Raw genomic sequence first — 14,469 nt, 5'->3', positions numbered from 1 at the left:
GAGGCACAGGGGCCGCTGGGGGGCGCCCACCTGCCTGCTGACATAAAGCCCACCCCCAGGGTTAGGGTTAGGGTTAGGAGAACTGGACAGAACCTCTCTCCTGCCCCTGGGCAGGTCCCTGAGCCACTCACTGTGCTCAGCCCTGCCACATGGTGGTCAGTCTTTGGAACTGCAGGGCCCTGAGTGGGAGCCTGAGATCTGGCCCCCCACCCAGTCCAGCCCCCCCGTGGCCATCCTCTCCTGCACCCCAGAGTGCCCACCACAGTCCGAATAAAACCCCAGCCCCGAATTCATGTGAGAAGTCCCTTTCTCATCCTCCTCACCCCCATCCTGGCACTTAACCACTACCTGACCTGTGGTTTGTTCCCTCCCCACCACACACTGGGACTCCAGGAAGTGCTACAGGTTGTTTAACTTTCAACAGGTGGGGAAACTGAGGCATGTGTGCATTTGAACCCAGCCCTGCACCTCCACACACCCACCCCCCCTGCCTACCTCCAGGCTGAGGCTGGGACTGAGGAAGGAAGGAAGAAGCCACATAGGGACAAACACAGTGTTAGAGCCGGCTCCCCTTCCTTGTAGGGGTGCGTGGGGCTGGGCCAAGGATCTGCACCGTTCAGGTTTTTCCCCGTGGCTGCCCTTTCTTGCGGAGCTAAGCGCACAGGAGGTGCTGGCTAGACTCTGGCCCCAGGAAGGGCCTAGAATACGCAGGTGCCTAGGTTTGCCAAGTGACCACTTCCCACCCTGGCCCCCGCCCCCCCCCAACCCTGTGCCTGACACCTTTTCTGTCTGTCTGTCTGCAGAGAAGCACTTCCTGCGCCGCTCCCGCTCAGGGGATGTGCTGGCCAAGAATCCAGTGGTGCGCTCCAAGAGCTACAACACCCCGCTGCTGAACCCCGTGGCCGAGCACGAGGCCGAAGGAGCAGCCGCCGGCGGCCCCGGCATCCGCAGACACTCCGTCTCGGAGATGACGTCCTGCCCGGAGCCCCAGGGCTTCTCCGACACACCTGGCCAGGCCCCCCCTGGGGCCTTGAGATCCTCTGTCGGCCCCCAGTCGGGGCCCTGCCCCAGCAGACTGTACCCCCCTGCCCAGCCCCCCGAGCCTGGCCCAGGCGCGGCCCACCCCTCCCCACCCTCCTCCAGTCCAGAGAACCTGGTGGACCAGATCTTGGAGTCCGTGGACTCGGATTCAGAAGGGATCTTCATTGACTTTGGCCGGGGCCGGGGCCCGGGCGCATCGGAGTTTGAGGGGGCCGGGGGTCAGCGGAGCATCGTGTGAGGGCCTCGTGTTTCTGCTGACCCCTGTGTGCCTGGGGGGTACGTGTGTGCAAGAATTTTTTTACTCTGTCCCGGCCAGTCGGCTGTGGGTCCCAGCCACTGTGCCGTTCCGGAGTCTTCGTTGGAGAAAGCTTCACCCCCCGAGCCCCCGGCCCTGCTCCGTTCGGGGCACGTGTTGGCCGCTCCAGTGGCCTCACGTGGGTCACCAGGCGCACCGGTCTGCCGTGTGTGCACGGAGCAGACCTGGCCACCACCCCCAACCTGCCCCAGCCCGCCGGCGTCCACACCCACGGAGACAACACTGTGGCCCAGCCAGGCTTCCGGAATGATTCCCAGAGCAAGGGGGGTCGGTAGCAGACCCGCCTTCCCCCTTCCCACTCACCTGAGGCCACAGCATGTCCTGTGGGCTCCTGTCCCAGACGCTCACACAGGCTGTCCTCACTCGGGGCAGCCACGGGCAGGAAGAGGATGGAATAAACGTGTCTGCCCCAATCCCGAGCTCGTGTCTCTGACGCCAGGCCCCAGATGTCCTTCTTCCCTGGTGCTCACCCTCCGATGTCCCCTCGCCTCGGTGGGGCCTCCCCTCCCCACTCCCAGGGAGGGCGGGCTCCTAGGGTCCAATTTCCTGGTCCTCTCCTGACACTGGGGCCCAGAGGCCCCAGAAGGAAGAGTTGGGAAGCCGGGAGCAGCCGGGACCACGGTGGGGAAGGGACACGCTCAGAGGGTCAGCGATCAGCGTGGCCAGCAGTAGAGCAGCCTGGGGAGCAGGCCTAATGGAAGGGGGGCTGGGGAGTTCTGTGAGTCAGGTGGTCAGGGAGGGAAGGTTGATGCCTCGCCCAACGCCAAATCACAGGGGTCCCCAGTCCCCGGGGACCGGCCAGAGGGATCCCCTGCCTGCATGGGCCTCTCCTGTCTACTGGGGCTCATTTTGGGATGCACACGTGCGTTGGGGCTGCAGGGCCACCGGGAGCGCAGTCTTGTGTGTGAGGACGGGGAAGTACTCACTTCACAAGCTCCGTGGCTGCTCGGCCTCGGAAAATGCTCCGGCAGTGGGCGGGGGAGCCCCCCAGGTGGGGCTCAGCTGGGAGAGTAAGAGTGACTGGCCCCAGCCTCTGGGGGCACTGGGGCTGGGAATTGGGCCACAAGCCTGTCCCTGGTCTGAGAACCCAGGAGAATGGCCATTTGGCTGGGCTGGTTGATGGGGCTGAGATCCCTGAACGGCCTTCCTTGGCTCCCAGATCCTTCACGGAACCCGGATAAGCCTGGACCCAGCTAACGTTGCGGGGGACCATTATCAGTGGGGTCCCCTCAAGGCAAAAGGGTCAGGCGAAGGGCAGAAATGGCAGGGACCTGTCCGGGCTCTGCCCTCACCGGGGTGTTGAGCCCTCTGTGATGTCTCCACCTCCTGGTGTGAAGGACCAGGAGATCTGAGATTCTCGGGTCCCTGGGGACACCAGTGGCCTTTGTGGGGCCCCCTGAGGTCTGCCAAATCCTGCCCTGGGCGGAGGGAGGCCCCATGCGCCAGCCAGTGGGGCCTCACCAGCGATGGGGAGGCTGGAGCCCCGCGGAGGGCGGAGGGGGGAGGGCGGGGGCTGAGCCTGGGTCCTGAAGAATCCCAGGGGCTGCTTCTGCTGCGGCTGTCCAGCACCCCCCCCCCCCATTAAAGGAGCAGCTCATCGTCTGGGCTGGGAGCAGGTCTGTGTCACACGCAGCCTTGTTCAAAAAGCGTTAATGGAGATCTGCATCAAAACATCCTGTTATACATTGGTAAATTACGTGTGAAAAATCAAGAACAGATCACACCAGTTAGGATAAAGGTCCCCCTGAACCCGCAGAACCTCGGATTCTGGCTACTGGTGTCCCCTCCAAGAACCAAACTTCCTTATGATGAAGGTCCCAGCCCTGCTCAGGTCTCACGTTGGCCACCAGGAGCTCAGGCCAAGCCCCGAGCTGGCTGTGGCCGGTGTAGACCTGTGGCTCGCTCTGCCCCCGTGACCTGCCATCCTTCCACGCCCCCCACCCCCCTCCCGTCTCCAACCTCTCCACGCGTTCCTTCCACAGGACTTGTCACTGAATTTTCAGGGGGTGGAAACAGGTTATGGGGCCAGAACTTTCTGCCGGCGTTCCTGTTGTGGGGAAAGCCATTCGGACATCCGCAACCCCATGGCCTGGGAGAGAGCTGGGCCCAAGAGGGGCCCGGGGGGCTTGGGCTGCACGAATTCTGGGGAGACCCTATCTGACACAGGAGTCCAGGACTAGTCTGTCCCCCCCCACGAAGAGGCCTCCTGTCCTGTCCCCGCTGAGTCCCCAGCCACAGGTCGAGCCTGTCGAATGCGTGACCTCATTGGTTAACGGTTCACTGTCCACGCGCCACCAGGGAGCCTTCTCCAGTGGAGGGTTTCCCACGAGGCTCACTGTTCCCATCTTTGTCTGTCGTAGGTCCTCCGGCAAGCCTCCAGGGCCGGGGTCTCCGGCCCGCCCACACCTGCCGATGGGACTCTGCTGTGACCCTCGCCCAGCTGACGCGGGGGCTCCGAAAGCCTGAAGAGAGAAGTCCTGCTCCACAGTCCAAGCCCTTAGTGCTTCAGGCAAAAACCCACCCAGAAGCAGGCCCTGGAGCGTCGCGTTTATGGGGAATGGGACGCCCGCTCTGCCCGGCAACCTCCGCGGATGAAGAGGGCGGTGACAAGGCCGCAGGGGCCACAGAGGGCCACGGAGGGGGACGATCTGGGGGAAACCGAAAAATTGTCTTTAAGAGTTCATCTGGGGAACCCCTGCCCGTGCGACAGAGCGGGGGTCCCACCCTCCATCTCGGGGGTCTTGACGTGGTCTGTGTGACTCCTTCGGGCACCTGGGAAGCCCAGGGACGCTCTCTTAGAATAGTGTTTTTACAATAAAATACCTAAGATCACGAAGGAAACCAACTCTGCTGAAACCACAACGCCCAGCCCATCTTTAATGCGTGTGGACGGCGGCCTCGCGTGTCTCTACAGGTGGGTCGGCCGCCGGATCTCACACGGGCCCGTGCTCACCTGGACATCAGAGGAGTCAGGAGTCGAGACGATATTTCTGGGTCTCAGCACCCCCTGGGTGTGACGTGAGCCAGTGTGCTCTCTGCTGGGGACAAACCTTGAGGGCTGCTCGTGGCGGGGCTGGGCTTGGTTGGTGGTGTTCCCCCACAAGAGGGCAGCTGGCCAAGCTGCCAGTGTCTGTCCCCAAGTGCTGGGTCCCCGAGTTTTATCCGCCGGCAGCTCTGGGAGTCTGAGGAAGGGCCCTTCTGGACTGCCTCTCCCCACAGCTGCGCCTCCGGCCAGCCGCGTCAGCATGGGGTGGACAGAGGGGCTGCCACCCCATGGCCCTCCTGGAGCCCTCTGCGGCTGCCCGGTGCCCTGGGCGAAAGTGTCCCGCTTTGCAGGCTGGGGTGGACGGCCCTCCCTGGGCCACCCCTGGTTGCTGGCTCCCCACACTCGACACCGTCCTCTGTGGACGTACAATCCCCGTGTCTGCACACCCATGCATGCAAGTGCACATGTGCACACACGTACCCACGTGCACACACCTTCACCTCCCTGAGGCCTCCTACCCCCACCTCCAACCCCCATTCTCTGCTTTCGCTGAGCCTGGACCCATCTGCCTGCGTACAAGATGTTGCCGGTGTCCCTGTGGGGAAACCTTGGCCCGTGACATTCCCACAACACCGTGAGCCCTGGGAAGGCAGGCTCGTGCTGATCTGGCCAAAGACATAGGGTGCTCCATGGCCCTGCTGCCAGCCTCACTTGCAGCCCTGGAACCCAGCAGGGGGGAAGGTAAAATGAGGGTCCCTCCTGGAGGAGGACACGGGACAGGAGCAGCGGCCTCAAAGCAGGACTGGTTCCTGCGTCGCATTCTCCCTGAACAACCCTGGTGCACCAGAGCATTCCGGACAGGGGCACTTTCACGGATCTCCCCCGGGGGCGGGGGGCCTGCGGGAGAGCGTGCACCTTCACCACCCTGCATACACCCCTGCATTCCTGTAAGACTTCAGGTTCCCCTCCAGCTCATGCGCATCTATGCAGAGACAATTCTGCATGTGTGTGTGTGTGTACGCGTATGTTTGTCTCTGTCCCTGCCTGTCTCTGTCTCTGTCCTGCTGACGGCACGAGACCGTCTTGGCCCTGGCCTCTCAGCATCTCCCTCCTTTCAGGCAAAAAAGTTCCGCGGGGTCCCCTAGCCCCAGACTTCCGTACGGAGCCTGACCCTTCTCAACAAAGGCCCTATCAGCCGCCAGGACCCACCTACTTTCAGAAGCAGGAGAACTGGACGTGGACAAAGTCACCTGCGGGACGGCTCTCCTGGGCCCCGGGAACTTCCCCCTCTTGCTCTGGGCGGGCGTCCGCCCCCGTCCCCGTCCCCGTCCCCGTCCCCGTCCCCGGCGGCCCCACCCATCCTCCTTCACAAGGGACAAGGCAGAGGCTCCAAGAAGTGTGAGTTCGGCTCCGTCCTGCTGCAGAGCTCTGGTGGCCGCCAGGCCGAGCGTCTGGGATGCGGATGTGGGACCTGTGGCTGGGGACCTGCACCTTTCCCCCTCCCCCACCGGGGCCTGGCTCAGAGGGTGCCCGTCCAGCAGGTGTCTGCTGGGTGAGCTGAATGGCAGAGGAGCCTCTCGGAAAAAAGGCCAGGCCAGAGGGAGCCTTGGTTCTTCTCTTGGAAAAGGTAGACGGAAATCCTACAATATTTTTAGCCTCTCTCCACACTGCCCCTTGTTGTCTTCATGTCGTCCCAGATTTCCATCCAAAATGGCACTGGCACTTCTGCATGGGTTTGTTTTAGGGTGAAGCACGCCGCAAACACACGGGGTCCCCGTGGCGGGGGGCACGCCCGCGTGCATGACCGACACGGCCCCCAAACTTTACAGGAAAACGGGCAGGCACCTCTGGCCTTCCTGGAGCTCAGTCTGGGCCGGCCAGGCAGGGACATGGAGGGGCAGGGCACACCCTTTGGGGTTTCAAGTTCAAGCCCGCGGGAGTGTCTGCCCCTCAGTCTATTCAAATCTTGGGCAGGCGGCGATGCTCAGCTGGCTGAGCTGTCCCCATCGATGGCTGCCTCCCCGTGCTGTCCTGGCAGCCGGGACAGTGGATGTGAGACCCCCACACCATGGTCCTCGTCCTGCAGAGGAGGGACTGGGGAAAACGCCCCTCTCGGAGTGACTAGATTTCATCGCTGCCCCGTCACACGGAGGACCTGTGCTCCCGAGGATACAAGTCCCGCGGGCACACACACTCACAACAGCCAACGGTCTCCCCCTCCCCCCACAGGAGTTCCAGAATCAACTTCCATGTGCCTGGAACCAGCCATCCTGAGACCGTGGGAGGCCCGCGATATCGTATTTAAGGAGTCCGTCTGGGTTCCCCTGGCCTCTACCTCTTGGTGGGGGGCTGGGTGCTGCCTCAGGTGTCCTACTGGAACAGGAGCCCCCCCAGCCCCGCCTCTCCGCCAGCTGCCACTGCAGCCTCAGGGAGAAGGGAACGCTTGAAGCGGGCAGGGCCACTCACCCACTCACCCCTGCTGCTGAAACTCCTCTCCTTCTCTCTGTGTCTCTGTGGCCTCCCCAGGCTGCACGTGCCCTGCCCACCCCCAGCCCCAGACTCTGGATCCAGAGCCTCGCAGCAGGAGCGCCCTCGGCGTGTCCCCACCTTGCTATCAGTGCCTTTGCCCAGGTCTGGGCTGTTCTGTCTTATCTCTCAGACACACACACACACACACACACGGACTCACAGACACACTCGCATGCATGCGTGGGCGTGCTGACGGCCACACTCGCACACACACATTGCACGCATGCACACACTCACATGCTTCCGGGAGGCCTCCCTCCCCGCTGCAGGGAGGGGGTGGTTCTTGCAAAGGAGGGTCACAGATATCCCCTGGCGCTCTCCCACCGCCCCAGAGAACCCTTCGCCCAATGCCACCCTAACAGAGGGGCAGGTAAATGGTCGCTCGAGGCACCTGCCTGCATTTTGCTGGGGCTCTGTGTCTTAGTCAGGTCCCCCTATGTACAGATACCACAGGCTGGGGGCCGTAAGCATCAGGCATTCATTTCCCACAGCTCCGGAGCTTGGAAGCCTGAGATCCGGGGGCCACACCCTCAGGTTCTTGTAAGGACTGTCTTCCTGGCTTGTAGACAGTCACCTTCTCACTGTGTCCTCAGCTGGTGGACAGAGAGCTCCTCATGTCTCTCCTTCAGGACACTCATCCTATAGGGTCAGGACCCACCCCATGACCCCATTTAACCTTAGTTACGTCCTTGGGGACCCATCTCCAAACAGTCATTCTCGTGGTTCTGGTTCCAACGTACAAGTTTTCAGGGGACACAGAGCCATCCACAGCACCCTGGTGAGGTGATGGGTCCATTTCTCGGGCAGCAAGACCCCCCGGGCCCATCCCAGAAGTCAGAGGAGGGTTACCACGGGGCCACAAACTCAGCCCAGGCTTGGGAGCCCTGCCCACCCTATGACATTTAGGAAAACGGCGGGTGAGGGGGATGTTGTCATTGGAGCCTTCCTAGTGTCTTCGCCTGCCTGCACCCCTTCTGAGAGGTAACATTTACTTTGGGGTGTGTGTGTGTCCCACAACAGACACCCACGAGCAGGAGACCTCCGTGGGGATGGCCTTGGAGTGCAAGCGTCCTCCGAAGTGCCCGCTCTGCTCTCTGTGTGTCAGTGTGTGGAAGGACCACCTCCTGCATTTAGGAATCACAGGTGGGAGGAGTCCTGTGTTCTGGAGGGAGGGGGAGGAGGGGTTCCCTCGCGGTGGCGGAGCTGTCCGAAGCGGAGCACGCCCCCAGCGAAGGAGAGGAAAACGCTGGGAACGGGAGAAAGCCTGGGCACCCGGCACGTGCCTCCGAAGATTTGACTCGTTTGTGATCTCCCTTTCGACCGTGAAAGTAATATTTGTCCTATAATTTAAAAGACTGCTAGGTATCAACCCAGAACGGCTGAAAGTGGTACTTGAAATAGTGTTTGCATGTTCATAGCAGCATAATTCACAGTCGCCTGAAGGTGGGAGCCACCCAGGCCGCCCATCGACCGACGAGCAGGTGGACCAAACGCGCTCCTTCCGCAGCACGGAGTAGGGAGACCACCACGGAGGCAGATCCCGACGCCTGCCACGCCATGGACGAACCTTGAGGACCTTAAGCTCGGTGAAATACACCCGTCACGGAAGGACAAAGCCTGCAGGATTCCATGTTATGTGAAGTCCCTAGAGTGGTCAAACTCATAGAGACAGAAAGTAGATAGGGGGTCACCAGGGGCGTGGGGAGGAGATTGGGGGGTTAGGGTCTAATGGGGGCAGAGTTTCAGCTTTGCGAGATGAAGCGTTCTGCCCGCTCACACCACGCCGTGTGAATGTGCTCCACCCTTAGGGCTAGGAAGGAGGAAGGGAGGCAGGAGGGTGCAGGAAGTAGGGAAAGATCTTCCCTCCCTGCAGCATCTCCCTCGGGGAGTGTGGAGCGCCCTGCACTGGCCCCTTGGCTGAGGCCTGAGTGGGGGTTGGGGCGTTATTGCAGTGAGGGACTCGGTCCCCGAGCTCCAGGAGAGTCCAGCAGGACCTCGGGGATTCAGGGGACCATCAGCCAGACAAGCCCCTAACATCAGGACGCCCTTCCGCATCCACCTCCCGCGCACACCGAAGGCCCACACTTCCTGGTCTCCTGGCGGCAGGTGGGGCCACGTGACCGGCCCCGGCCAATGAGCTCTATGCAGAAGGGACACGGGGCCCTTTGCAGTTGCCAGGTGGAGACTCTCGGGATCTCACCTGCCCTCTGCCTGGTGATGGGCAGGATTCCAGAGGGGGCTGCTCTGTGAGGTGGGGTCTGGCAGACAAGGTGTGAGTGGGAGATAGACCTGAGTCTCTGTGAGCCCCTGAGATGGGCGGATGTTTATTACTGTTGCGTGGCCCGGCTTGAGCTGGCTGATACGCTCTGCTTTCCCAGATACGCTAGAGGAAAGCGGTGGGTGAACGGGGAGAGAAGGCTGAGTGGGGTAGGCGGGTTTATGTGTTTACACGTGTTGCGTGCCTTCCTGGGTAGAGCCGGGCCCCAGGGTTCTCATCCCGAATTGGTCACTACCTTGCTGTGTGATGTTGGGCAAGTCCTCCGTCCTCAGTGTCTGGTATCTGCAGCAAGGGTTTTTCCAAATATAAAATCCTGTGAGCTTGGTGATGGTTCTCGGCTTGTCCATGCACCGTGGACACATGGGGAGCGCGAATATAAGAATGCAAGCTCCTAGACACCAGCGTCCCTGATTCAGCAGCTCCTCGCATAAGACAGTATGGGGCAGGCAAGCACTTAATGGGTTTTGACCTGCAAGTGATAATGGCTTAATCATAAATGGACGGTCTTACCCCAAGAACGCTTCTCCTCATTGACTGATGTGTTTGTTTAGAGCTCAGAACTGCTTTAATAGGCTGTAAAAAGCTATAAAAATGTAAAGTATCATCCACATCATCACAAGAAGAATTTCTCATGCTGACATTTCTGTTTTCACTATGGGGATTGATGTCAGCCTGTGTTTGGCGCGGGAAGAGGAACGTAAGACAGGAGGCTGTGGAATCGGGCAGGGTTCTCCTCTGCAAGCAGCCGAAGCAGATTTTGGCTGATTACAGAGGAGTTCGTTAAAGGATTTTGGGAGATCCCAGAGTTGTCAGTAGGTGGGAGCCAACACTGAGGTAGTGCTCCCTTCCAGGAACAGTGCCTCAACTCACCCCAAAGGACAAACTTGATGGGAAAATAGCCGCTACTGCAGTCCCTGCCCAGGGACACCCCCACCGCACAGAGATGCCCCCACTGCACAGGGATGTTCCAGTGGCCCTGGACTGAACCCACCGCTGCCACCAGGCCTGATAGCAATATGTTCCAAGTACTTATAGCCACTGCAGCCTCCCCCACCCCCAACACTGCACGTCGCCCTCCTGCCCTTTCCACTGTAACATATTCCCGGACTGGTTCCTCCCTAAGCACGTATATCACAATGGTGGAGCCTAAGTTGTTGTCTGGGCCTTGGTTGCAAAGGAGGCCAGGTAAACCTGTTGTCTGGCCACCTTGGGCAGAAAGATTAGGAAGAGTGAGCATCCCAGTGCAGCAGGGGCGTGTGAAAGGTGCACGGGGCCAGAAGGCACAACCAGTGTCCCACTCTGATGTCAAATAGGGCATCAAGAGCATGGCCTGCTCAGTTGCAAATCAAGAGGATTTCAACAATTAGGACCAAAGGATCCCAGAAAACATGGTGAACCTCATGGAGGGTCCACAAGGGTAATCGCAGTTTGCAGTGAGGACTAACAACCAGACACATTTGCTCTAAAACGCGTGCGGGCGCAGGCTAGGAGGGTGGGTGGAGGGTCCTGACCGCTGCAGGGAAGCCTCCTGGCCTCGATGGGTCTCAGGGGCCCGGCCTTGAACTAGAGGAGTGGGACGCGATCTAGATGATCTAGACCCCTTTAGGCTCCGTCCAGCCGCCGCGCCCACATTCAGCAGGGAAATTCTGGTTTCGAGGTTTTAATAAGGTTCAAAGCAAAGCAAGTCTTGGCTCCAGCAGCTGGCAGGGAGAGTTAATTTGCGAGAAAACAAATGTGAAGCCTAAGACGTTGGACCAAAGGATCTTTATTTCCTCCTTCCTTCAAGCTCTCCAACCCCCAGTGCTTATTAATGTGGAATTTGCTGCTTGGGGGAGAGCCAAATCTCCGACTTCATAAACATTTGTAAGAGCAAATTTAATAAAGCCGGGAATAATGCCATTCAGATGTAATTCCTTCGTTTCGCATTATTATTCTTTGTCTTCTATTGCAAGGCATTCGAAATGCATGGAGTTATTGTTATAGCAACAAAAGGAAATGAGTAACTGGTGCCTTGCTGATTAGACGCACTTGGGGAAAAAACAGAAAAAAGAACCAAACGGGACCTGCCCGGGTTTTGCCGTTCCTTTCTGTTTCTCTTTCCTTTTCCCATGAATGGTGGAATACACCTGCATTGTTTCCCCTCTCATCATTCTGTATTATTGCTTTATTGTGCATATTTTATTATCACTAAGCTATACTTGAGGAATTTGTATGAGGTTTACACAAACACAAATGCGAGGGTGGCATTCCCCTCCACGTCTTGATACCATGGAATTATGGGCCAGCCGCACACCAGCTGGAGGATGTTTTCTCTGACTTCTGCCCTAAGTTGCTTTTTAAAACAGAAAACCTACAAATTGTCCCTCTTTCATGGGGGACCGATCTAGCATTTATACTGAAAAAAAAAAAAAAAAAAAAAAAAAGACGTTTGCCTCCCAAAAAGGAAAAGAGAAACGTGGCACCAAGCACTAGAACAACCTGATCCCGTGTGTGAGTCGCTAATATGAATCAAATCCTTGGGGCGCCTGGGTGGCTCAGTCGCTTGGCATCTGCCTTTGGCTCAGGTCATGATCCTGGGGGCCTGGGATCGAGCCCCGCATTAGGAAGCCTGCTTCTCCCTCTCCCACTCTCCCTGCTTGTGTTCCCTCTCTCACTGTGTCTCGCTCTGTTAAATAAATAAATAAAATTTTAAAAAAATAAACAAATTGATGTCATTGTCATGTTTTGAGAGCAAGTACTTGGTGTTGAAATGGCCCATTCCTGCTCCGTCCAGAGGCTCAAACATGCACTTGTGTGAGAAGTTAGCCCCGCAGTCCCTTCCTCGCTACCTGGAGCCCTCTGGCAACAAGGAGGGGATGTAATCACAATTTGCAGGTGCACTATGTTAGTTGAACAGGCTGGCTGGTGTGGAGGCTACAAATTCTTTGCACATGAAAAGGCAGCTACTTGGGTAATGATGTCCCTGGGCATACCGGAGCAAGAGCGACTGAGTCCGGGGACACAAACAGACCGGGTGCTGTCACTCACTGCCGACTAGATCCTGAGGCCCGGAGAAGATCGAAGATCGGCAGTGACACAGGAAAGGAGTTTATGTCAGCGAGGCTGATGCCGGGAAGACAGCGCCCTGACATCTCAAACACTGCCCCCAAAGAGCTGGAAAGATGTGTGGGTTTACGGAGGGAAAAGGTGGGACAAAGACCGGTGGGAAGGTGCAAGTGGGCGGTACAGGTCAGGCCGGTCATTGTCACGGGCTCAGTCACCCAGGGGAATTGCTGGCTCAGGGTGGGCCCTGTTGCTTGAGGGGGTAGTTTTGGTTCCCATCGGGGGACGCTTTGCCTGTACGGTCTTTTGTGGGAGTTAAGAGATGCGCTGGAAAGAACTTAGTGGGAAGGTCCACACAGAGGTCAGCATGGAGGCCGTGGGAATCCTCTTTCAACGCAAGCAGGAAACTGGAGTCATTCTTTCATCCACATTGATTGGGGCAGGCAGTGAGCAAACCGCCTGCCATGCAATGGGAACAGCCAGCGTTTAGAGCTGGGCACTGGTCCTGTCTACACTAAGCCATATTCATTTCCTTTATGGTTATCATTAGCAAAACTGGCGTGAAGCTGACTGTCTTGACTTTGGGGAGGTTAAGGTCTTGGTCTAACTCCTTTCCCATTCCTGGAATGGTTGTGTGTCTTAGACTCAGCCGATCGGCGGTCTTCCCTGGGTTTGTTTTTCTTTCTTTCCTTTTTTTTTCTTTCTTTTTTGTTTTTTTTCCTGCTAGAATTGTCAGGAGAGAAATTCTGCAATTTGGTTAAATAAATCAGAGGATGCTTTGGGTTGTAAGAATCAGAAAACTCTAAACTAGCTTCAACAATGAGAGAATTTATTGGAGCATCAAACCAGAATGTCCAGAGGTTCTGACAGGCTTCAGGACAGGTTTGATCAAGGGGCTCATCACTGTCACCAAGGACCCAGCTCCTTGCCATCTCTGTTCAGATCTCTTTGCCCATATCTCTTTGTGGTCACAGGATGGCCCAGTGTGTCTAGTGCACTGATGTACCTCATCTAGGTTGGGGGAGAGAAAAGGAAAAGGTAGGACTTCTTTTCCACCAACTATTCCAGCTGGACTGGCCTGAACTGCTCGCTGTGGCTTGATGAAGACCTGTGTTGACTGAGCTTAGGCCCAGTTACTTCAAGAACCTCGTAAGCATCACTGGTTAAGAGGAGTAATATTGTGCCGACTGACATCTGCGCTCACATATCCTGCTGGAGGTGGGGAGAGGTCAGTATGCCTGGTTGATTATCTTGGCTGCTGTTGGAGGCTCCTGGGCACTACAGAGCCCAGCGCACCTGGGACACCAGCACCTGGTGCAACCTTCCATGCAAAGCAGCCTGGGATTATGGAGCTGCTTGTCCCTCCCCGCCTCTCCTCCCCCCAGAAGGGAAGTGGGGAGAGCAGGAAGGGGAGCACTGGATCTGGGGCAAGGGAAGGATCCTATGGCTGCTGTGTTGAGGCCAAAGAGGCCAGGGCAGAGCAGGGAGGGCCCCGTGGGAGGAGGCTGTTGCAGGAGCCACCTGAGAGGAGTGGGTGGGGCTTGATCTCTTTGGGCCAGCATAGGGGAGAAAAGTGTGGGCACCGATTTAGAAGTAAAAGCCATCTGGGCTTGCTGAGGGACCACGTATGGGACCTGAGAGCTGGAGAGGAGCCAAGGATGACCCCTAAGGGTTTGGACAGCGCCCCTGGAGAATGAGACAAGAAGCCGTGGAGAGGAGCTGGGCGCTGTCTGCTCAGGCCACCCCCCCTCCCCCCATGGAGATGTCAGGTGGGCGGTTAGAGGCAGGACTCTGGACAGGAGATAGAAGTTAGGGATCATCCGGGTATAGACCATATCAAAAGCAGGGCGCTGGATGAGATCAGAGGGAGTGTAGGCGAAAAGGGGGTTCAAACTCGGCCCTGGAGCATACTGCGGGTCAGAACAGTAACAGCTCCCAGAGACAGAAATGCACCGCTTGGCCCCCAGGGACCCTTTAGAGGCCCAAGTCTTGGTCACCTCTTCCAGGAAGTCTTCCGTGCTCCTCAGAATGGGTCAGGGATTGCCCGGCCACTCTCTCTGGGGAGTTCTGAGCTCAACAGCGGTCCCCACCGCAGTCCCGGGAAGGCGGCTCTTGGCCCAGAGGACTCTTTGGGAGATTTTTGTTGAATGTTTCTTCTCGGTTCCTCGAACCTCCCTGCTCCGAACCTCACTTTGCCCGTCCCTAAAATGGGGAAGCGGACCCTCAAGGAAAGCGCCAGCCCCAGGGGTGGGGGCTGTGCCAAGCGGGGCCTCGAAC

At 58.2% G+C, this 14,469-nt stretch overlaps 1 protein-coding gene across 10 annotated transcripts in view; it reads left to right on the top strand.

Annotated features, from left to right (window-relative positions):
- PRR5 (proline rich 5) overlaps positions 1-4,190 on the top strand; it is a 51,926-nt gene extending 47,736 nt beyond the window's left edge. For all 10 annotated transcript variants that reach the window (XM_032345970.1, XM_032345971.1, XM_032345972.1 and 7 more), the window contains one exon: positions 804-4,190. In XM_032345970.1, the coding sequence (XP_032201861.1) occupies positions 804-1,279 (476 nt within the window). In that variant the 3' untranslated portion in view covers positions 1,280-4,190. The remainder of the gene's footprint in view (positions 1-803) is intronic.
- Positions 4,191-14,469: the final 10,279 nt, after the last annotated feature.

This window comes from Mustela erminea, chromosome 6, assembly GCF_009829155.1.
Source record: "Mustela erminea isolate mMusErm1 chromosome 6, mMusErm1.Pri, whole genome shotgun sequence".
In the NCBI taxonomy this organism is placed as follows: Eukaryota; Metazoa; Chordata; class Mammalia; order Carnivora; family Mustelidae; genus Mustela; species Mustela erminea.
Note: the sequence above shows the minus strand (reverse complement) of the source record. Positions and strands in the feature narration are given on the sequence as shown.